Raw genomic sequence first — 25109 nt, forward strand, 5'->3', positions numbered from 1 at the left:
GAGGACCTCAACTAGGGGCAGATGGAGAGTGATGATTTCTGCTCCTTACTACATGCAGACATGTGAGTTAGATGATCTTTTACATGTCAGTGTAAATGTCCCTGTAAATGGTTTGGTACGGTTCTTTGCAGACTTGCAAACATGCAAACATCTGCGACCATGTCTGCTGTTGGACAATATTCAATAGTTATTTTACTATCACTGAGTGTAGGCCGAATTAAATGATACCTGATGTCGACATGTTTACATCTCTGACGATATATTAGGTTCTTTGACAGAGTAATTGCACCTTGGTTACTCTAAAGATTTTTACTGGTGCATATTAGCACTCACTATCCATCCCATTCAGTAACTGTACAAGATACAAATTTTCTTGTGGTTGCAGCCGGTGCCATATACTCTGCTTCACATGTAAATAAATCTACTGTTGGCTGCTTCTTGGATTTCCATGAAATAACAGGCCCATTTTTAGCTGTAAAGGGGTACCCTGTTGTGCTTCGTCTGTCATTTGATCTGCTGCCCAATCAGAATCACTATATGCTACAAGTTTGAGTTTTTCCTTTCTGTTCTTGCAACACAACTCCTGGTTTATTGTGCCCTCCAAGTACCTCAACACATGTCCGGCAGTTATGCAGTGTTGTTCCTTTGGCTCTGATGAGTATTGTGACAGCTTGCTGACAATCCAACTTAGATCAGGTCTTGTACATGTCATTACATACAGTATATCAAGCTGTCTACCACTTCACAATATCTTTTTGGATCAATAGGTTCACCATCACCATCAAAGTTTAGTTTCTGTTCACTTGTCTTACAGTCAAATACCTTCATCTTTGATGAAGATTAGACTTCCTCCCTGTCAAAATGTAGTGTGGAGTCTTTCCTACATGTCTGTAGTAGCACCTGTTGTGAATTAGTGCAGCAGTAATTAGAGCATATCTCCATAACGTCTTTGGTTAGTTGCTCTCAAGTAGCTTACATCCTACCATTTCAAACAGTTTTCTCCAATTTCTCTCAGCAGTCCCATGTTGATGGGGTGAGTAGGTGCTGAATTCTCATGTCTTATGGCATTCTTACTAACCAATGACTGGAAGTCTTTTGCTGTGAATCTGTGCCATTATCTGACCTAATACACTTGATTTTCCCATAAGGGACTAAGTCAGTAATTAACTTTTCAGTGGCTTTGACAGTATCACTCTTTGCTTTCAGGAAGTACACAAACACTACCCTTGATAATCATCAGTAAATGCTTGAGTGTATCTAAACCCATCTTTTGCCTCTGGCTCTATAGGGCCAGCCAAATCAGTGTGTACAAGCTCAAGTGCTGCTTTTGCTCTTTCATCGGTCTCTCGGTTCCTATTCTGAGCAAAGTTCCCTTTTGTGCAGACTTCACAGTTTAGGCTAGACTCATCAATAAACCCTTGATGTTCATTCCCTCTGTTACATTCTTCAACTTTGACATATCATCATAATTACAGTGACCAAGAATTTCGTGCCACGTTTGAATATCATAACACCCATGACATCCATCATCATCTTCATCATTTACAGTGTTTAGATAGTAAAGTCTATCGTACTCTTTGATGTCAAACTTAGTACCATTCTTGTGGATGAGCTGGTCACACCGTTGTCAAAAGTTGACTGAAGGCCCGTCGGCTGTTGCTGCTTTGATAGAGAAAATGTCCTGTGCATATAATCATATGTACAGTGCCTTTGTCAGTGTTGTATTCACCCGCTGACCCCCCCTGTCTTTCAGGCAGACCTTTGCATCACCTCTCCTCAATGCAACACCGTTCATTCTTGTTCCGTCAGCCAACACCAGGAAGTGTTTTTCTGGCTGGAAGGTCTCACCAAGTTTCTTAAACTTCCCGATGTCTGTGATTGTATGTGACTTTACTCCCGTATCAACCATTAGCCCTCTCTTTTTCAATACACAAACCTTATTTTCAATGCAAATGTGTGGTCTTCAGTGTCAGTTGCTTGTTTCACACTGTCTCTCCTTTTTCGTCTGCAATTTGCCAGTGCATTCCTGTACCTTATGCCCTTTCTGGCTGTAGTTGTAGCAGGTTATCTCTGAGCCCTCTATGGCTTAAATGATTCAGGCAAACCTTTCAGAATCATTGCAATCAACAGCCTGTCACTAAGAGTCTCTTCAGCATTTGTCAGTGCTGTAATTACTGTCTCTGCATGAATGATGTAGTCCCTAACGCTCTCGTTGGTGGCTTTCTGGAGAGATATTAGACTCTAATAACACATGGCTACCTGTGTAATGGTCCCTCAATATCTGCAAAGCTTTTCTCCCATTGTCCACTGCTTCTCTCATAATCAGGGAAGGACTTTTCTCATCCAAAACCTGTATCAATTCAGCACAGGCTTCTTCATTTTTCTTAGCATCCTCGTTCTCTTCCTCCTCCTCCTCATTAGGCTCTGGCTCATTCACTGTGGTCCCCTTTAGCCCTGGCAACTGCAGATGGCCCAAAAACTTTGTCTCCCATAACTCGTAAAGGGCAATTCAACTTTCCACATCCGTGGACAGCTGCAGACTTGCACATGGACCATGGACACGCACGCCTTTCCATTCATACTTTTTTCAGAGGTCCACGGACACAGACGCATTCCACATGTGCCTGCTGTCAAACAGGGCTGCAGTGTGATAACTTTCCAGAGTTGTAAAGTCCAGTCTGTGAGTATTACACACCGCTGTGCTGTGCTTTTCTGATCAGCTTTTAAACGCGATAATCTGTTACTCCAACTGGACTTTCTGGATCGTATTTCATTGTCTCACTGGCACTTTAAACCTTGTTTCACACGGGGCTGTTTTCAGTCTGAATGCAGCTGAGGAGTTCCTATGTGCTGCTGAACAACAACAAAAAGTTGAAAAAAGAAAAGACAGCTTAATGAGAATAAGAATACAGTACATAGATACAGTAGATGAGACAGGCATTCCTGTTTGCTTTTCTAAAACATGCAGTAACAAATTTGGGCTGCACACGGACGTCCGCAGATGGGTATGTCCAGACCCCCCGAAAATTTATGTCACTAACGTGGGCCCTCATGGCCATGCAGAAGTGGAACGTATGAACTGACCTCTTTTCATCTTCGCCGAAATATAATCGGTGTCATCGGCTTCCAAGTTCCCTCCTAGGCCCATAACCTGTTGGTGCTGTTATCATAAGGGTAGGAAAACTGGTTTAGTTACACATATTTCATGGAGGAATAATCACAAGTGCTCATCATCATCATCAGTGTTGCTTCAACCAGAAAGACGATTTCTTTATTTTCGCATGCTCATTTATACATCGGGTTATTTCAGGAAATAACTTTATGAAGGTCTCTGTACCGAAACGTTGCTCCCAATAAATGTCCTCTAATTGCAAGCACAGAAGACAGTTTGCAGGAGTTCTTTGTTCAGTTATTGTCAGCCTGTCTATCTGCAGGTATGCAAAAGTTCAGTGGAGCTCTACGGCACAGAGGAATAAGATATATCACACCTTAGATTTTTTTTTCTTTTCATGGGATTTATTGACAACAAGAAAAATAGAGTATGATATGATCAGAAAATATCTAAATAGGCAAATTAATGCATTCTGAATTTAACTTACAGTCGCTACAAACAGCACTAACTGTGATGAACTACTGATAGAAGACTTGTTCTAAATCAATTAGTCCTTAAGATAAAAGAGAATATTTAATTTCAGATATCCCTCTGGGCTTAATTTAATGTAATAAGGTCAAAGTCAAATTTCTGTCTTTTAGAAAAAGAGCAAATCTATTATAATTACATCTACGGACTTGCAGCACATAGGGCATCCTTTTCCATTGAGAGAGAGCTTAATGGCCAGAGGCAGGAGAAGGTTATGACCTCCACAGGACTGACCTGAAGAGCAAAGCTATAGATATCAAGGGCCTCGTAATGACAAAACTCCTCTGTTTGATTGAACTTTTCTCTGTTCTTAAACAATTATACTCATTGTCAACCTCTTTGTGTGACACTGTCAGCTATCATGTATTTTTATTTAGATTGTTATGTTCTGGCAATCACATTTCGTCAAACCACTGACCTCTGACAACTGCTCAATCAATCTCCATCCCTGGGAGCAGATATTTCACACACATCTATATAGTGTTGTGAACTTATTAGACTCATTTAACCATAGTATTGCTGTGATGCTTTGTTACTACCTCTGTGGTCAGAGGGCACCACTTTAACTGCTGTGGGTTGTGTGGGAACTAGCCTACAGACAGTTAACCTTGACCACATGTTCCAACACTCCAAATGGACCCTTTAATGATAACCCAGCATAATGACTGACTAGTCTTCGGAAGGAATGTACTATGAACATACACCGCTGCTTTTTTGGATTTGTTTTTTAAGCTCAATGCACGTTTTTTTGTCATGTGCAGAAAATCGCTTACATTAACTTCAGCATGTGCCTGGCATGAAATGATATATGGTTGAAGTGAACAGTTTAATGGCTGCCCACTGTCCTGCTCAATAAATACACTTCTTTTTCAGCGATCCCTTTACTTTGCAGTTCATATGATCCAACAGTAAATACTATCCTGTAAAAATGAGTGATTCATATCATGAGTCAAGTATTTAGGACAGGGGAGGAAGTGCGCTGACATTCCTATGCGGAGGAAACTGTTAGACATGTCATGACATCAGTACTGACAGATTTGCATGGTTTTGTTACAAGGTATAAATCACTAAGAAGAGAGGTTGTTCTGCTTATGGCTAAATTAGAGAGTGCAGGACTGTTACTGACCCAAACATTAAGTGTGCTGTTTTTCTCTACATGGCAACCAGCTTACTTTTATGACATGACTGAAACAAAAAGGCCTCATTAATCAATTGGCTACTATTACTATAAAGCTAACATGTGGACTCAAAACTAAAGCAGATATTTACATGACAATTAATATTGACTCAATTAATAGTCAAGAGGTCACTGAATGAATCAGTAAGCTGTTCAATTGTGTCTTTTTCTACCAAATTGTATCCTGGTATGAATGAACTGCTTTGTGAAAAATGATGACAACAATGATTGGCCTTGATTTTCTTTATAAGCAGCCACATCTATTTACTTTTTTTCATAACATGTTCAGTGGTAAACCACTGAAACATCTTTAATGTTGTAGAATAAACCTCAACACACCTCTATGATTAATAGCCAACACTGTGACAGATATTTTGTGAATAACACTTTCGATGTGGAGCTGTGCTTGCTGAAATACCCGGGGCACTGTTTCAACCCGACAACTGAGGTTTTATAGCTGTCGTGCACACTGAAAGGAATTATAGCAGCCAACTATACGTAATAGCCAGTAATTTCAGACAGAGTGATTCACAATTGTTGTGTCAGTAGGTTTGCTGTTTTCATGCTTTGTTTTTAACATGTTGGATGAATTCTCAGACACTCTTACACCATGTCACCAAAACTTCAGAAGTGTGTTTCACTCAGGTATGTTTCTACAGTACATGCTGACAGACGATAACGACAGCTCATACTAAACCTGACTATACCTCAGGTCGAAGTTGTTTTTTTGTGCGCAAATGTTCAAATGATTCCTAAAGACTTGTCTCACTCTGTTTGTTCACCAAAGAGGAAAGTGTGACTCAGAGACGAAGGCTGAGCATCTCCTTCTCTTGTGGTTCTCTGATACAATTGGCCACGACAGGCAGCTCGGCGCTGACAGCATAGATCAGAAATGATAGATTGACAGGAATCTGCTGGGCAACTCACTGTCCTGCAATGACACAAGCCAGAGTCCAGTGCACCGAAGAAAACCGTTGGGAGCCCCTGGATTTCTAAACGCCCCAGACAGCATTTTTGTAAGGAGAATTCACGCACAAAAAAGAACTATTGATCATTATACTTTAAGTAGTATATTAGTATGTAATAATATACTATAAAGTAAGGTTTAACGTTTCTATTAATTTTATCAAGCAACACTATTTTGTACTGTTGCAATAAAAGAGATTAGAGTATGACGAATAGAATGACTGCCATAAAATGACCACAGATTGGCATTGCACAGTTGATAACAGATTTTTACAGACATTAACTGTTCCTAAGGGATTATGGTTTGACAAATAGCAGCAAAGAACCTTTTTTGGACTGGAGGCTTTTTATTAAGGTGAGAAAATTCCATGGCAGACACCAAAAACATGCATTAACATACCACTGCAAAGCCAAGGTTAGCGAACCCGGACCATACTCACTTATTACCCCTAACTACCCCTTTGGAAATATACATCTATAACGTTTGGCACACAGACCTCTAATAACAAACGGCTAACAACCAGTCATTATGGGGGCTTGAGCAGGAGATTTACAAATCTTAGGTTCAGCAGTGTTGGACAGGCTCCCCTTGCTTGAAAATGGTTATTCCATCAAGGGCAAGGCGAGCTGCGTGATAAAATCTTGTGATTTATTCCGGCGGCTGATAATTACTGGTGTCTTGTCACCTGTCAAAAATGAATGGACGGGGAGAGTCCGAGGCCGTAGTCTTCATGCTCTTTACACCACAGCAGTAAATCTGACATGTTTGTAAAGCCATAAATCACAGCTTGTGATAAAGCCTACACACTCCCTTGGAGCTGAGCGGTGTGGGCTGAACATTTCAAACTGTTTTATCTATAAAGGTATGCAGAAGATCAGCAGGGTTATTCAAAAGGTGTGGTAAGTACAGTGGTTTGAGTGGTTATTTTACAACATCACACGACTGGACCATCAGTTAACACAAAACAAGAAAGACAAAAATTAGTGAAATGCTTAAATATCGTCATTGTGGTTCAACAGTTTGTGCACTATTAACCACTATAAGACTATTCACAGTGCTATACTGATTTAAAGTTTGCTCAAGTTGTTGTGCCACACAGTGATCTGAAGATTTGCACAGTATTTTTATATCTATTTAAGCAGAGAAGAAAATTCTATTTTTTATATGAAGTTATTGAAGTATGTATACACCTTGTGTCACCAGGGCTTAAATTGTGTTGGTGAGAAATAATTGACTAAATGAAATGTGCGTCTTGCACAGCTCAACTGTCACATTAAGGTTTAAACTACAGCCTGTGGACATAATTACCATTCGAAATTGTAGTAATTGTGCAGATCTTGGTGAATTTGTCAGTGTGGGTTAGATTTGAATTCAGAAAACATGAGCACTGTGTGGAATGCAAGGTTGACTTATGATTGGCTCTGGGGGTCTGGTCAAGAAAAAAAAATCATTCTCTCCTTAATTAAAAATGCATGAGGTAGACCTTCAGTATAATAGAAAATATTCAGACAGATCTTGGAAATAATTAAAATATGTTCATTTTGCACTACTTTTGTAGCAATGCAAATTATGACAAACCTCAGGGGTATCAAAACATCCGCAGTACTCTGCAATTACTATACATATATATAATATGTAAATAAAAACTTCAAAATGAGTGAATAATCCAAGTGAGCGCTGATCTCCCGGACACAACAGTAAAAAGGCTAGACTAAACATTCCCACCTCAAATCAATAGTTGTGCTTTTAGAGCTGAAACTGGGCTGTAATTGTTTAAAAGGTTGGCGTCTCAGAGACGCAACACATACAATAAAAAGAAGAGGGCAGGAAGGAAGCAATGCTTCTCAACGACCCCCAGTTCAGTGTCTGAGGGCCTACCCTTTAGTTACCTGACCCGTTGCACTTGGCCAGAAGCCTAGCTAAAGGTCAGTGCAATCACCTTTCACTGTCCACCGCAATATCTGACACATAGATCTTTCATGTGGATGCAGGTCTTTCTCTCTTTCCACTGTTCAATTTAACAAGAGCTGTAAATAAAACATAAGAATCTCTTTCTATTTTGTATCTAATAGGCATTTGTTTAAAAAATGACATGAAACTCATCACCTTACAGGATCAATCATTAAAACAATGTTTAAGCATTTTTGTATTGAAACAATCTCAATTTTATCCGTATGGAACCCCATCTTCACTAGCAAAAGATTATGAAAGTTCGATAGCCTAAGCCAGCAGCAATTGCAGGTTCTAATTGTAAAATATTTGCCCTTGTTTTTTCCCTCTCTTTGAAGTCTAGGGCTCGCTCTGCTCTTGTCCTCAGGTGCTGCCCAGGCCTGATTTATGGGGATGGGTTCCAGGGAAGCTCCTCTAAATTACATGGCCCTTAAACCTGAGCAGAGAGAGACAGAGAGAGGGAGAATCGCCACTCTAGAGACAACTAATTGCAAGGACAAATCTAACCTACGGTAGATAAGAAGGTTCCTCTCTTCCCAGACCTGAGAAAAGGGGAAACACGTATAACAGATTGGGCCCCTTGGATAAATGTGTCAATTTGCCATGAATGTCCCTGAGACTAACACTCATGGAACATCTCTTCATGGAAATCACATTTAACTAGATTCCGGGATTACAGAAGTGTTACAAAGTGAAAAACAGTCTGACTAATTCCTTTATAAAGGTGCAAAAAGAAATGTAAAGTTAATTGCTATTTTTAAAAAATGAGTGTTTTGCTTATGTTTTACACTGACGTGAAGTGTTGAAACTCTTCTGTGAGATCCTGTAAGTGATGTGAGGGAGAGTCAGAGTAGGAGGAGGAGGTGACAGTGCCATTTGCCTGGAGGGTGCCCATAAACCTGGAGAGGGAGAGAGAGTGCATCATTCCTCACAGGTGACTGTACCATGTGACTTCCAGAGCTTTAAAAAGCAGGCCAACCTGTCTTGTTGAGGTACAAGTAATCACAAGGCAGAGGAGGAGTTGGAGGAGGAGAATACCTGGGCTGTCGGCACAGCAGCAAATACCGACAGCCCCACAAATCAAGCCGAGGAGCACTCAGGGAGTGTGTCCAGTAGCTGAAGCAGCCTGCAAACTGTGCAGATCTTCACAACAACAACAATACAAGTACGAAGATTTTACTCTGAATTGTCTAGTGTCCACGTTATTGACACAATGAGCTGTAGCAGTGTTGCTGAATCAGAGTTCTCTGAGGAAGAGCTGGAGCTTGGCACGCTGGACCAAGGTGAGGATGAGGGAAGTCCCAAGGCTTCTTTCCAAGACAGTGAGAGCTCAACCAGCAGCCCAAGTGACCCAGAGGAAGGCCAGACCAAAAAGCGCAATCGACCCGTCCGCTCCAAAGCTCGACGGATGGCTGCCAATGTCCGTGAGCGAAAACGCATTATGGACTACAACCAGGCCTTTAATGCCCTACGAGTTGCTCTGAACCATGACCTCAGTGGCAAACGGCTCTCCAAGATTGCCACACTACAGAGGGCCATCAACCGCATCTCTGCTCTTTCAGTATTCCTGAGCACGAACCCCCCCAGCAAGCCGTGCACCCACCGGGAATGCAACAGGTCATCTGCGGGACCGGCTGCGATGGGAGCATCTCGACTTGAGCAGACCAGGGTGACGGTTCCTCGTCTGGAGCATCAGAGTTACGTCCCCTGGCATGCGTCCATCTCTCACCAGATGCAGCCACAACAAGGGCCCCACGTGCACAGGCTGTCCTCAGAACCACACGTCTACATGGATAACAGTGTGTCGTCATGTCCCCCATCACCACACTACCCTTGTTATCCCACTGAGGGACATCTTTATGCCTCACATGGACACTGCGGCAGCCCCCATGACCACCCGCCAAGTCCTCTCCGATACCCTCAGGTGGGTGAGGGGTTGGGGTACCAGCCAGGGATGTGGGCCTCCTGCACTCAGGGATACATGGACACTTTTGTGGAGCCGTCTCCAGCTTTGGGGCTCCCTTGGCAGGTGAGCTACTTGCAGGAGCCAGAGCACAGCCTCCCTCTGTGCTCTGACATACTGTAACAGGCTATGTCCACCACTGTGAGCCCTGAAGACTGCTGATAACACCACTGGACTGTTGAATGATCTCAGGGAGAAAACCGATGTGAGGTTTTTGTGTTTCTGCTGTTGCAATAAACTCAGTATTACAGTAACACACTCTAATTGTAGAGCAGTCATCTAAATGTAATTGACAGATGTAAATAAAAGTACAATGGCAATCCAAACTGCAGAATGTTGTACATATTTTGATCTTGCATTTCAAAATATTACATCTAATGAATGTTTCACCGTCTGCTGTAGATAATTCACCCACAGAATTGTGTTCTACTCATTTAATTGTCATCTTCTTGACTTCAGCAAAAGCTGAATTACTGAAAATGATGTGACATTACTAAATGTGTGATGTTAAACGGAGCTGAGTAAGCCCATAAAGAACAATAAGTAGACTAGTCAACACAGGCTACATAGCTTACATATGTGCTATACTATTATGTAACTTGTTCCTACAGTATGTTCGCTTTCGAAGTGGAAAGTGCAGCTTAATGAAATGTGACCCAAAATTCAACATTTGTTATGTCATGTATTTATTCTCTGTTCTGTATAAAAAGACATGGCTGTTTGTAAAGTTGTAAAAAGTCTGTACATCATTTTCTAATCTTCAAAATTAAATGTTAAAATTATATTTTAACAGATTCCTGTTATGTTTCCTTTCATGACAAAAATGTTCACTTGTAATTTATTTGGTTTTCAGGACCCTCGTACAGCATTAACACAACACTTTGCTTTTCAAATGCATGTGCCTGAGTGTCTGTGCATGCATGTCCATGTGTGCATGCAGGTCTGTGGGTGTGTGTGTGTGTGTGTGTGTGTGTTTGATTATAGCCTAAGGTCGGTAGCCTCTACCATTCTTAGTCTGAGATGACAGAGGTCCTTCACTCAGTTGAAAAATGTCCTCACAAGTCCATTCTTGTCATTTTTCAAGGAGAAGAAAAGTCAAGGTGTTATTTACACACAGCAAAATAAAAGCATGGGCCGGCAGGGAGAAGAACAACACTGACAGTGTTTTTGCTATGTGAGGCTAAAAATCAATAAGCAACGCAGGCGTATGAAAAGTGCATGCACTGCATCTTGCAAAATACATATTTGCTATTCTTGGCTTTTTGCTTTCTGCACAGAAGTACGTTTCAGTTAAAACTAATGCTCTGCAACAACAGTGAGTGAGATCATTACGGGTGATAGGTCAGCTGGTCTTTGTGCAGATTGAGAAAAATAAATTCTAACCGCAACTTTTCCTCCTGGCCCTCCTCCTGGCCCTACCAGCTCATGTTAGTCAACAACAGCTTTCCCTCCCCTGCTGAGCAGCATGTCATGGAAAACAGCTTTAATATTAGACTATAGGATGGAGCCCACCGACAGATTTATGTGGGCTCAGGAAGGAAGACTGTGCCCCGTCATCAGCGCGGTGAAATCCCCTGTCGGGCTGCACTGGCCCGCAGGTGGAATAGGGTGTGTGAGAGTTTTTTGAACATCCTGGAGGTCTCCCAACAAGAGCCTGGAGACGCTGCTGAAAAGAGTTGGCCTGGGGAGAACTACTGCAGGCTTTGTGAAGAAATAAATGGTGTGGTACAACAACAATTAACAGACAGGAAGGAAAGGGAATACGGACAAAGAGATGAATGGAGAGGAGGAGTGAAATAATAGGAAGAGGAGGTTATGGTGGTGAGAAAAAGGAGGAGAGTGACTACACTTTGAGCCCGTCGTTCAGCTTCTTCACAGACGTGAATCACTGGAAAACCTTGACTCACCAGTGAGAGACAAGTGCGGCTGACAGCACTCAGTGACGGCATGTCTCTTTCTCCTCCCTTTTTGGCACAAAAGCAGATCTTCACTACTGTGCCAGTTTATCTACTCATCTGGGTCATCTGGGTAGACTCCAGAGTGAAAGTAGGCTGATAGTACCAAGCAATTCTACTGAGACTGCATTATTTTGTACTTTTTATCGCCAGTTTATTTTAAAGAGAGAAACTCACAACCTCCACATCAGGTAAATAGGAGTTTGTTTCCTAAAAAACATTTTTGCAGCATTTCACTCTTAACTTCTGGATTTGAAAAAAAAAACAAGAAAAAGACACAAAAAACATTTGAACTATATATCAAAATAAAGTGATTTTATCTCAGTTTAGATTTGTGATCAAAAAGAGACGCTATTACACATTTACAGTGGATGTTACATAAGAAATGTCAGTTTAACCAAAACTGTTGCACTGAAAATTCATCTGTACTTATGGGTCCAGAAATCTTGTGAGAATTTGCTGCTTTTTGTTGTCTAATATGATAATAAACTGAATAATTTTCTGGTTTTGAACTGTTGGTCAGATGCAACAAGACATCACCTTGGGCTCTGGGGAACTGTGAGGGCATTTTTCACAACTTTCTGACATTTTGTAGACAAAATGATTACTCAATTAACAGATTAATTGACACTGAAAATAGTAAAAATAAAAATAGTTGGCGCCCTCCTGTGAAATGCATTACCAGTATCTGTGTCTGCTATTTACCAAAATCAGTTTGTGAGGAAGTATTTGGTCATGAGAGATGATCCAACTCAGAGTGAAAATCCCACAACTTTGTTGTTGCATCTCTGTGCAGAAAGTGTTTTTACAAGGTCTACTTTTTCACGTTGAATTGTGACTCACCTGAGGATTTACCTCACTTCTCGACATGGAGCCTGTCAGTGATGCATCTTTTTTTCAGACTGTTCCGCCTCCTTGACACCCTCGGCTGCCAGGCTGATGGAAAAGAAAACAAGCAAACATGAGAGAAATGATGCCAAGACACGAGGGTGTGTTTGCGTGATATATGGGAATGAGTCAGCCTTCAGAGTGAAGATGCATGTTGATGCTCTACATACAATGCAAACCCCTAGTTCCACAAGCACACACACGCACAAACACACACACACACACACTATGCTGCTATGACATCATTGGTGAACGTGAAGGAAGTGAAGGTGCCAGAAGACATGGTGACAGACTTAGTTTGTTCCCATGACATGTACAAACAAAATACATTATGCCTGAATCATTACTTACTGTCTGAGACACACAACTGTCGCAGGACATTAAATCTTCTTACACATATCTGTTAAGTCACCCCATGATGTTTATTTTGAAAAACTAAGCTTACTTTAAAGAATATTTCTAAATTGAACTGAATTACAACAGTATGTATTGGGCAAATAAATACATCAGTCTGTCTATCTATCTAACTTAAGGTCCGAAGAGGGCAAGGTTATTTAAAAGGATGTTTTCAATGTCAACATATATCACAATATGGCAAGTGTACTGTATGCAGAATCACACATTAAAGTTAGTCACATTTAAATAAAAGGTGTCCAGATACTCAACAACATCAGGCTAAACATTTAAATAGTCATAGATAAGGGTTTACAAGCTGCAGTATCTTAGTGTCTTTGATTGTTTGACACGCTGTTGCATTAGTCTTCATATTTTCTTGGAGGTTTTGTTTTTTACACTGAATTCAACTTTTATGTCACTATTTGTCTGATTTGTACCATTGCTAATAAGGAAAATCCTCACCCCACTCATTCATGAAATGTTATCTCTGCCGTTTTCTTAAGAAAATGAGACAAGATGCAGCTTGTTTTATGGATCTGTTTGGATCCACAGAGCAGTAAGCAGTTTCCGTACTGAACACTAGATGGAGGCAGGACAATGGAGCTCTGCTGTATGTTCAGCTAGTGAAGAAATCAAGGGCCTGCGCTCCACAGACATTCAGTTAAAAAAAACACTGGTGGCAGGAAAAACTCTGTGTTATTTAGGATGCAATATCTGAGATGTAACAGCTCAGGTTTTTCAAGAGTGTATTTGATGATACAATACCATCTGTGGGCAGGTGAAAACAATGCAGCCTATTATTCAGTTTATCTTGTTTTGTTTTGAGTTTTCTTATCCCCATGGTGGCAAGGTATATCCTTTCTTTGAATTAGGAAGACATTTTCAGGGAAAACACAATTCCCCTGTCACAAACCGAAAACTCTTTGGTTTGGTTTTCCTGTGGGAGCTGGTCTACAAGAACATATGATCTCGGATGAGGTGAAATGAAATGTGTGTGCAAATCCAGGGGGAAAAAAACTATGTTGTAGGTTCCATTAAAAGTGAAATGTATAGTGTTTCATCAAGGAAAATAACACTATAACACTAATGTATTACCCATGTTTTAATAACCATACAGACCTATGCATAATTCACTGTTGACATAGAAACATTAAGAGCTTGTTTGAACTACCATTAGCTCTGAAACCCCTCTGATGCCACATCACCACTGTGGACCAAACTGATTCTTGAGTGAATATAAAGTTTGTTTTCAGTTGGTTTGTTTTGTCTAGCCTCTTGCTAATAGTTCTACTGCTTAAAGGCTGCGTGTCTGATTTACTGAAGGGGACTACAGAGTTTGTTTAGTTGCAACTCCAGCAGCCCATTGCTCCAGGGCTGCCTTACAGCTTCTGTGCTGAATGCTACTGATGCTCAAATTTGTGAAGCTGAACTCAATAAGCATCTTCCATGCATACTGACCAGGGCAGCCTGACCATCAGGAGAACTAGGTTTCCCCGTGGGCCGATACACAAATTGGGCTGATGCAGTGAAAATAAAAACAGAGAGAGGGAGAGAGGGAGAGAGAGATATATGGTAATCAGCCTAGTCAAGTGGGCTGCCTGGCAGAATGTTGTTCTGGGTGGCTCACAGCTGGGTCATCTCCTTAACTAAGAGTGTTTTCAAATCTGCATTGTTTAGTCTAGTTGAATTGGACTCTGGTCTTTTTTTGTCCTAGCTTGATTAATTTGGGCAGATCTGAACACAGCAATTGTACTCAGGTGTGGACCAAAACATCCACACTGACATCGTTTAGAGGAAGTGGTCTCGGTCCAGTCAAAAAAATACTCTGGAGCTGTCAGTTTGTGGTGGGAATGTGATCCATCCCCATTCTGCCCCCATTACAAGTCTTACTCTGAAAGTTTGAGCTATAATGACTCACGTAGCCAGGTGTGCTTTGCATGCTGGGATGTTAATGATTGAATTCAACAGTTGTTAGCACAACTAGCCAGAGAATGAATCAAGGTCCGCCATAGACTAACCACAAAATATGTTTCCTTCTTGATATCTGGGTAGTGGACCCTCTTCAGGACCTTCTTCCTGTGTTTATGTTCTTGCTCCTGCCCCAGACACAACTGACCAATGAGCAGGCTTTTAGTGATGCATGTTGGTTCACTTTAACTTTTTCTGTATGAAAAGAAAACAAACCAAGGGGAAACACAAACAAAAGTAATTGCACCAGCATTAGCTAGTAGCTAATTTACATCTGTTGTCCCTGGGCAGGTAGACAAAAAACAACCACAGATCAACAATTACACTACATAAAACAACACAATACAACTCATCCAATGATTAAAACCATAGCAAATGAAGTATATGTTTAAAAACACCCGTATTCTCTGTCTTCTTCCCCAGCCATTCACTTTCAATTACATGGGTCCCTGCGGCTTCACCCACCCACTTTCCATCTCTGTATAAGCATGCTAGCAGTGAACTGGTTCTGATTGTCTAACATGAACAAATCTTACAAAAAAAAAAACTGGGAAAACAATTTAAAACACAAGCATTCAAAATAGCTAGTTAACACATTTAGTGCTGCTGGTGGCATCAACAGTAGCTACACTCACTTGAAAGAGAGGAGGAGCAGAGCAGCAGAGTGGATTCAGGATTATAGCCCCCAGTGAAAACACCAGTCACAAGTCTGCAACATTATTTAGCTCATTTCTGCTTTGGTTTAATCACAGATAATAATTATTTTACTAAAGTTGTTTATTAACCAAAGTATTTTTGTCTGTGTGATTAACTCAGATCTCATAAGAGGGATTCAATAAAAGGAAGAAAAGCAACTAAAACTTATTCTGTTGATTCCATGCTGTCCGGTTTGAATTCTAATCTTACACTAATACTTGTAGAGAGTGGAACATGAAAAATACACATACCAACGCAATGTAATGCATGGTGTATATCTCATGTTTGAGAGAGAGAGACAGCATGTTAGGTACAGTAAGAAGCCCTCCTGCACAGCATCTGCATGGCATGCAAACATGAAATAAGATATGGTGGTGGTGATCATAGAAGTTACGCACTTTTATCTATGTGGAGTTTGCACGCTGCTTTTTGGGGTGGGTCTCCTCTGAGGATCTCCCCATAATCTAAAGACATGCCAGCCAGATATTTTGGAGAATCTTATTTGCCTGTAGGTATAAATATGAGGGTGAGTGACCGTCTAATCTGTGACCACACTAACATGCGCAGAGAACTTACCTCACATAACCCAGTTACTGAGCAAATGTGTACTCCAGTTATAAGAAATCTGTTCTACTTCAAAGTTGCTCTGAAATAGAAGAAGAGAAGAGAAAAGAAGAGGGCAGGATTACCTCTTATTTCTATCCCACTGTGTTGGATTTTATGTGGTACAATTAAAAAGAAGCTGTTGCTGGGCTTTTAAGGTTCAAATGAACGATTACAGTGACTATGATGTGAACTTTTGATGTAAAATTCACCTCTATATCTCCAGTATTTGTCCAGCATGCATGTTTAAGATCAATGTTAATTATCCTGCCTTCAGTGTCTTGAAAAAGGAAAAAGTGGGAGAAAATGAAGGAATCGATGACCTTGTGACATATATTCCTTCAAATACAATTATAGCAACTGTGCGGTTGAGCTTCAGCAGGCTGTGGCAGGAGAGCACAAAGGTGACACTCTGACAATATGACACATCTCCCAATCCACCGTGGATAACTTGCTTGGCTGATATTGAGACACAGGGATAAGCTGAGTAGAGGGTGGCAGTTCTGGCTCTGGGATCAGCAGGGCTGGATTCAGTGTCAAGGTGAAGAGGCCTTTGGTTTATGAATTTGAAACAGTGAAGTCCATCTGTAATGAAGTTTCTGTCTTTGATCTTTACTTTTTTCATTAAATTCAGCCTATTTTCATTTGCTGGTACAAGTTGTTTATCTGCTTGAGATTGGAAAAAACTATTCAGCCGTTTGTTGTTATGCAGCAGGAAATAACCAGGGGCTGGGAAATTTGATGACATTTACTCTTTCTGGCTACTATTCATCTCTCTCTCTCTCTCTCTCTCTTACACACACACACACACACACACACATACACACATACACACACACACACACACATACGCAAAGCATTTTGTGCCATGTTTTGTCTATTTAGTCCATGCGGGCTATGTATTTTTATACAGTATGTAAACAACAATTTTTATTGTCATTCACTCCTCCCTTCTTTCTGTTTGCTGCCTTCAGCTTTCCCATTGATTTCTCTTCAAATTCAGCTCTGAGGACTGTCTGTTCCAATTAAGCCCGCATCATAAATGCAAGGAGAGAATCTGACAAAACTGTCTGAAAAACATCTGGGGCATCTTTCAAAATGTCTGCGTCCAGACTGGAACTCCTTAGATCTTTGTGTTGAGCCCTCTCAGCAAAACCTGTAACTGCTTGCACTGAGCAAAAATAGCGTTATTCATAACTGTGAGCAAGAATGGGCACAATGAATTGGCTAGAGAGTATAAATACAGTAATCCGACACAATACGACGGTGGCCCTGAAAGCTTGACGCATTGCAACATAAGAAAACACATGCAAATATACAAAACAAGAAATGGAGAAAACATCCTCACTAATTTGGCAGTTCAGATGCAGCCTTTAGAAATAAAGAGCGTCAAAGAAATAAAACACAGGCAAACTGAGAAACACATTCATTAATTTGACAATATGCTGTATATGCAGTATAACAAAACATGCTAACCAAATAACACAACTAAATACATGCATTATTCAAATAATATTGCAGATATGTTGATACTCAATGATTAATTAATTAATCAATTAGTTGACTAAATCAGTTAATTAAGTGGCAACTATTTGTATTCTTTAAGAAAAAAATACCAAAAATTTGTTGGTTGCAGCTTCTCAAATGTGATGATTTGATGCTTTTCTGTGGCATACATGATAGTACTGAATATCTTTGGGTTTTGGATCGTTAGTTGTACAAAACAAGACATCTGAATCTTGGGCTCTAAAAAATTAGGCAGGGATTTTTCACTATTTCCTGGCATTTTATAGACAAAATGATGAATCAATGAATCAAGAAAATAATCAGCAGATTAATAGATTAAGAAAATAATCCTTTGTTGCAGCCGGCACTGACACCGAGTCTGATACCTATAGCCTACTTATATAATAGCGGAAGATATGCAATGTTAAATATATATCTGGCACCACACTTTTTTCATAAACTACTTAATCCAAACATCAAAAGTCCTGTTTCAAAACGTATAAAATGATCACCTTAAATTATTTATATGATATGAATGAAAGTTTAAATGGCAGAGAGCTCACTCACTGTTGGAGTTGTTAAAACTACAAAAATACTCATAGCCCACTCACGATTGCAGACTGATGTTACAAAGTGGAGGTTCCGCTCTCACAACTGATCTTTGGCTGAGTACTGATACAGCCTAAAGAGTGCAAACAAACCTGACAACAGCCAAGTCTTATTTTGCCTTGACATCAAGTCACTCATGGAATTGATATTAATTAGTTACTGCCACTATGACATACAACATTCACCATTTAAACCGGCAAAAACAACTGTCAGCATCTGCTAAAAATGAGACACTGCTAGCTGAATGTGTTCTATTGCTCTTTATTAATGTAAGACCGTAAATGTAGAATAATATCATGGGGCATGTTCTCTGTGACCTACATTGCTTGTCGTAGTTGGGGAATTGAGGAGAGGGTTGAAAAAGAGTAGAAGAAGAGTTTGAGGAAGTCAAGTATATAGCTGTTGCATAGGCTAGTGCATATATAAAATACAACTCATCACCTGTCAAAAATCTGACCTTTGGTGACCCCAGCTATTGCTCTTAATGAACTTGAGTAACCCTGGTGTCATCCAAACAGATCGCTCCATTTCTGGTCCAGTCAGATTGCTCCATGTCTCATCCAATCCGATTGTTCCATTTCACTGATGAACCAATGAGAGGAGTGACATCAGATTCAAATGAGAGGAGCTAGCTGGTGATAAAAATGGAGCATCTGTTTTAGTGTGAAATATTGGAAAAAGAAAAAAAAACTCAACATGGCCAGGAGAATCGCCAATTCCTGGGTAGTTTGTGCTGTCAAGAATCTGTAGCAATGCAGGTGAAACTCAAGATGGCCAAGAGAGCCACCCAGTCCATGGTGATCTGCAAGACACCTGTGACGAGCTATCAAGAATAATGGGTAGCACCCAAGAGGCGCACCTTGTATTTGTGTTGGACCCAGACGCCTCCTACTGCCTCGCTTCAGGAGGAATGGGTTTTAGAAGTGGGAGGTACATGGGGGTATGTGTTTAACTGTAAGGCAAATGAAGTGTATTTTTATCAGTTGGATGGAGGGGAGACTTTTGGGCCCCTCTCTGTAAAATCAATGCTCACCTCAACGGACTGGGCATACCACCCCAATGTGACAGAGCAGTGGAGCAGTTCAACCGCACTATGAAAAACAAACCTGCAAAGCTACTCTTTGAAAAGGGGAGTGAATCAGATGGAGTTGGTGTATAAAACCACAACCCATGCTGTAAGTGGATTCACACCATTCTACTTGGTACATGGTTGAGAGGCTAACCTTCTATTGGATATTCTGCTTGATGGCTGCCCTAAGCCACAACAGCTACTCTCCCAAGACTCTTGAAACAGTTCTATGACAGACATCTGACATACTGTCCTTATGAGGATGGGGACCTATTAATGACCATGCCCAGAGCAATAAGTTGGCCCCACTTTGGATTGGCCCTTATAGGGGGGCCAATGGGGGTTGTGCTGTGCCCTTCCAGGGCATGGGGCACGGACCTTTAATGGTTCCACCATTAACCGCACTGGTGGGATTCTTGCCTCCTCCTCTTCCTCCGGCCTTTTCCTCAAGGGACCAGGAGCAAGCCTCATCAGCCTCCAGCCCAGGTGGTGGCATGGGGCTGCCAGAACTTCCCTGTCAGTGCTTAACTGACTAAGCTCCATCTCTTCCCCTGCCTTCCCTCTTGAGCTCTCCTGAATCTGTTCCAGTTGTGCCTAGGGAGCTGGTCCATGGCCTACTCAACTTCCTTGAGTGAAGTGTCTACCTGGATGTTTTGCTGACTATCTGTTAACATGATGTGTTTGGTTTGCAGCTACAGCTGTTGCCCTTGATGGGTGCATTTTGTTCTCTGATTTCATTTAATATTATGGTTTTCAAAGGTTGTTCATTCTAACTGTTCTTTAGAAATGAGGGCATTTCTTTGTGGGTGGGTGGGTGATGTAAGATCGTAAATAGGAAATAATTTCGTGGGGCATGTTCTCTGTGACCTACATTGTTTGCCGTAGTTGGGGAATTGGGGAGAGGGTAAAAAAGATTAGAAGAGTTTTTCATTATTTTTTTTATTTGATAGGGACGATGTAATTTAACATAGTTCCAATACACAGCATGAAACTGATGTACTGCACTGTTGTCCCTAGTTGGGCTTTACATATACAGTGTAATTAAAATATATACAGCTTTCATCATCATAAAAGCCACAGTGCACTACAGATATGGATGTACAATAAAATACACATACTGAAATACATTGATTGTGATGTACAGTTTGAAAGAGAAGGAAAGAAAAAAGAAAAATTAACAAAACAATACAATTAGCTAAAAATGGGTACAGCTCTGGTTTGCTTTTAGCCAGCACTTAACCTTTGTTGTAAAAGATTTTATATCTGGAATTAATTTGATTTCAGTTGGCAATGTGTTCCAGAGTGGACAGCCCTTTATGGAGAAGGCTGATTGTCTAAATTTAGATCTACGATATGGTATTTTACAGTTGCCATTCACCATGCTCCTTGTTACTCTGGCACTGTCTTGTCTTTGGATATATCTGGAAAGAGGCTCACGGGCTAAACTGTTGATACATTTGAAAACTAATTTAAGAAAACAAAAATGAGTAAAGCTTTCAAAACTAAATTGTATTTTTTCAGTATGTGACAGTGATGCCACCAGACAGGCTCTTCATCCATTATTTTCAGTGCCTGATTGTATAAGGATGTGAGGTGTCTTGATTGTGGATGGTAATGCTTGAGTCCATACTGTCATACAATATGAGAAATGAGAGAAAGTCATAGTGTGCATAAATAACTGAGCTGCCTGAGTTGATATGTAGTGCCTGATTAATTTAAATCAATTAATATTGGTCTGTACTGTTTTTGAAATCTTCTTTACCTGTTTATCAAATTTGAGTTGTGGATCTTATTCCTAAAAACTTGAAATCATTGACCTCTATTTCTTCATTCTATATCTTGCAAAAACACATAGAAACAGATTTTTTCAAATTCAAGAGATACACTCTTGACACTCCACTTCCTCATTTTTTTTTCCAATCGAGAAAGTCAAGTGTATAGCTGTTGCATAGACTGATGTGTGTAAACTGAGAAGAATGCTACATAAGATTCCATAAAATCTTACCTTCACCTCTTGTGGTATTCTGTATATCTTCGTAACAGAAGAGGAATGAACAAGAGCTAAGGGACAGTATTATTGTTAACTGAAGTGATACTGCAGACAAGTATGGTGTTACACTGATAAGAAAGCAAGAGTAGAGATAAAAGAGTTTATAACAGACTTGTTAGTGTCAGAGTTAAAAAAAAAAAAAGAAAAGTATATTCGCACACACTGTTGAGCTCGGCTGTTGTAAAAGAGAGCAGCTTTGTCATACAAGCTGGATGATGTGGAAAATACAGACGAGTATCGTAAAGAAATTAAAATATCTCTGGATCAGCCTCAGTACCAATCCTTAAGATCAGATCAGGACATCCCTAGGTTTTAGTGTGGGTTAGGGTTTAGGATTAGGGTTAGGAAATTCTTTTTTTATTTGTTTTGTAACTTAGTTTCTTTTTGTTCTATGCAGCTTGCAGTGTTTCTTATTGGCTTGTGTCTGTATTTGCAGCAGGTTTTTGTTTTTGGTTGTATTGTCTTCATTCACGTATATAGTTATTAGGGATGGGTAAAAAAAATTGATTCTAAGATGCGTCCTGATGGGTACATGGATGATTCTGCATCGATTCACAAATGTCAAAAATCAATTTTCTAAATGTTAATAACATGATGTTGACAGAATGAAAACGCGAAACTCAACTGTGAGGGCAGTGCAGCTGCAGCAACCAGACAGTCAGTGTTTTCTTTGCTTGTGTTTTGTTTAGTTGCAGTGTGTTGAGTTCTCAGACCCACCATACAGTATAGTATTGCATTTCTCTTGGAGATTCACATATCTGAAGTAGATATGTAAAGACAACTTGTGACTGGAAACCTGCTGGTTCTACTGGGTGGAAGCTGTTTGTGAAAGCGTTTATAAAGGCGAGGCACACTGTTGTCAGAACATAGCATGTGTACTGAGTTGACTTTCCCCAAGGTACAATAAGTTAAAAAAAAATCCCACACGTCTGACCTGAAACTTAAGGCTCCAGTGTTGGTATCATGCTGTGGTTTGTCCATATTGGCCTGTGCTCTGTTCATTAGTCTTTGATTTGTCTATATCCCTGTTGGCTTGAGCTCTGTTCACTTGGCTTCAATTAGATTTAATACAACAAGGCTGCTGAGCTGCTGACTAGACTTCAAAGGCTGTGGTGTTTTTCTTCTGACATACAGATAATGTGCGGTGTTCTAGTTGTTTAGTGTTACATGAACGGAACTATGATGTTGGGGTTGATTTACTTTACAGCACTTTATGACCTTCATCAAATATATTAAACTACATTTTTATTGTTATCAGCAGTGGTATTGTTGTTGTTTTATATGAGTACAATTATTGCTCAGCTTACGGACACATACAAGCAGACATATTACACAAAAAAAGAGCATGATATCAGATATTTTTCTGACTCACCTCAGGAATGTCAAGATGGATGTCATTTCTTCAGGTAGCTGCTAACATCATTAATCAGGATGCGAGGCAGAATAGATGGGTGATGTCAACAGTGGAGCCATTTCCCTCACTCATGTTCTGATGCCATGGATTGTAAAAATCTCAAAGAAATATTTGATCTGTCCTTTGACACCTGTGTAAAGAATAGTACATTTGATGAGAGCAGTGAATACATTGAGGTGTTAGTGTGACCATATCATTTAACAACACTAATCTGTGGCTGGTTATAGACTTTGCAAGGCACTTAATACATCAAACTGAGGAGAACTTCAATTTCACAAGCACACATAGACAGTACATACCAGTCTATTTGCCTCTTTCCAACAATCCACTAACTATTAACTCAAAGGTCAATAAATACAAGCCCACACAGAATGGATTCTCTGGCATTTTCTTTTAGTACTTTAATTTTACTCAATTAACTACAATATTATTTGCCATGACAGATGTCAGAGAATGTTATATTTTTATTGTCTTAATTCATCTCAATATCTACAACTGGATTTATAAAGGGTTTAGAGAGAATATTTTTGCAAGAAAGTTGCTACTTTTACATATCCAATTTAAAGTTGGAGCTGCTTTATTGCAAAAGGTTAGACATTTTTCCAATATGACCACTTTAAGGTAAATTCATTGGCATGCTGTGTAGCCCTTAGCCTTAACAACTTAAGGAGGGCACAGAGACACTTAAAGTTGGTAATATAGTTAATAGAGTGGGTCTAAATAATTGGGAAAAGTAAATTGGTCTTTTAAAAGGTTATCTGTACTCTGACACAGGGCCACCTCTCAGGAATATAAAACGACACCTTGTTAAGTGATTGAACAGGCTCATTTCAGCAGCTATTTTCACTGCAGCACCCTTAATTATTTAATTTTCTCCTCTTCTTGGAATCTACCTCTAATGGATTGATTTTTTTCCAAGGGAATTGGTTTATAAAACCTCTATGAGAGAAGAGTGTGGCAGGGAGATGTCAGAAGAGAGGAGAGCGAGCTACAACAGAGTAGAGGGTTGGAAGCAAAGTGTCAGTGAAGACGAGAAGCGAGACAATGGGATGAATGTGTTGTTGAAATTCATGTTTGTGCCTTAACAGGCTCCCTGAGCAATCACAGCCTCTTGTATTCCATAAGCTCCATCTAACCATTTGTTGGAAACCATTTCCTCACAGTCACAAGAAAGAAAATTAGCATCAGTGATTGAACTTCAACATCCTGGGGTCAAATGAGTATTGGACTTGAGCTGATGTGTTTCAGGGCAACATAGATTTTCATACACATTTGTACAATCTCATTGAAATGAATGTCCTTTGGGAGAGATAGCGAAGGGCTCAGCTGTAATGAGAATACCAAAGAAGTTGTGTCATTAGTCATAGATAAAGATACATTATATGCCAGACTTACTTGGCCTCTGGGGCTTTACTGTATTTTTCTTTGACTGAGGTTTTCTTTTTTTTTCTTGCTATGCCGCTGAGATTCACAATCTAATAAATTCCCTTCTCTGAGCCTGAGAAATAGAAAGAAAAGGCAATTACTGAAGGAGAAAATATGATAAGGGTAAAGAATTGAACTCCAACTGTCAAAAGAAGATGGATTAGTTTTGTTCGGTTACTGTAGGTAAGTCAAACAGGCTATATTTACTGTGTGGTTAAGGAAAATGAAACCCAAACATCATAACGTCAAGCTCTGGCTTACATGCATAGAGATGTACTCTCCAGGGAAATAATCAATGATTGTGTGAAGCAATCAGTGAACTCAATAATCTAATGCAAATTTACACACAGTGTGAAACCAAATGTAGTTGCTTTGATAATGAAAAACAGCTTAATAATAGTACATAGCATGTTTTAGCTACTATGGACTTACATTAGGGTTCATGAAATAATGTTTTTTTTACAGTTATCTGCGACTAGTAACAAATTGCCATCTTTTTATGAAAAAAATAATTTTTTGACCCATTTGGACCTGACTCCTGTTATTTTTTTCGATAATATCTCATTTCATATTCATTTCATTTATGTAAGCTAAAGTAAGTACAAAAAGGGGGGAATGTCACAGGTTCACCGTCTTAGTGACTATTTTTCATGCTGTTCACCTGCCTGATCATTATAGATCCTGCCACACTCATCTTTCCCTGCAATCACCTCATTCCCCTCACCTGAGTTTCCCACTCATCTCACCTGGATCCCATTAGGCTCATCAGTCACTCCTCATATACTGGTCTACATTCTCATGCTCCTTGCCAGATTGTCTAGTGTGTTTGCCTA

At 40.0% G+C, this 25109-nt stretch overlaps 1 protein-coding gene and 1 long non-coding RNA gene across 2 annotated transcripts; one reads left to right on the top strand and one right to left on the bottom strand.

Annotated features, from left to right (window-relative positions):
* Window positions 1–465: 465 nt before the first annotated feature.
* Window positions 466–24957, bottom strand: LOC137195182 (uncharacterized). The gene is made up of 5 exons (XR_010931080.1): window positions 24247–24957; window positions 22810–22981; window positions 12496–12588; window positions 3085–3160; window positions 466–2853 (listed from the first exon to the last, which is right to left on the bottom strand). It is a non-coding gene; the product is annotated as an uncharacterized lncRNA (long non-coding RNA).
* bhlha9 (basic helix-loop-helix family, member a9) lies at window positions 3167–10491 on the top strand. Its single transcript, XM_067607348.1, has one exon. It carries the CDS (start codon window positions 8948–8950, stop codon window positions 9818–9820), a length of 873 nt encoding a protein of 290 aa, XP_067463449.1. The 5' UTR covers window positions 3167–8947; the 3' UTR covers window positions 9821–10491.
* Window positions 24958–25109: the final 152 nt, after the last annotated feature.

The sequence above is a fragment of the Thunnus thynnus genome, chromosome 13 (genome assembly GCF_963924715.1).
Source record: "Thunnus thynnus chromosome 13, fThuThy2.1, whole genome shotgun sequence".
Classification (NCBI taxonomy): domain Eukaryota; kingdom Metazoa; phylum Chordata; class Actinopteri; order Scombriformes; family Scombridae; genus Thunnus; species Thunnus thynnus.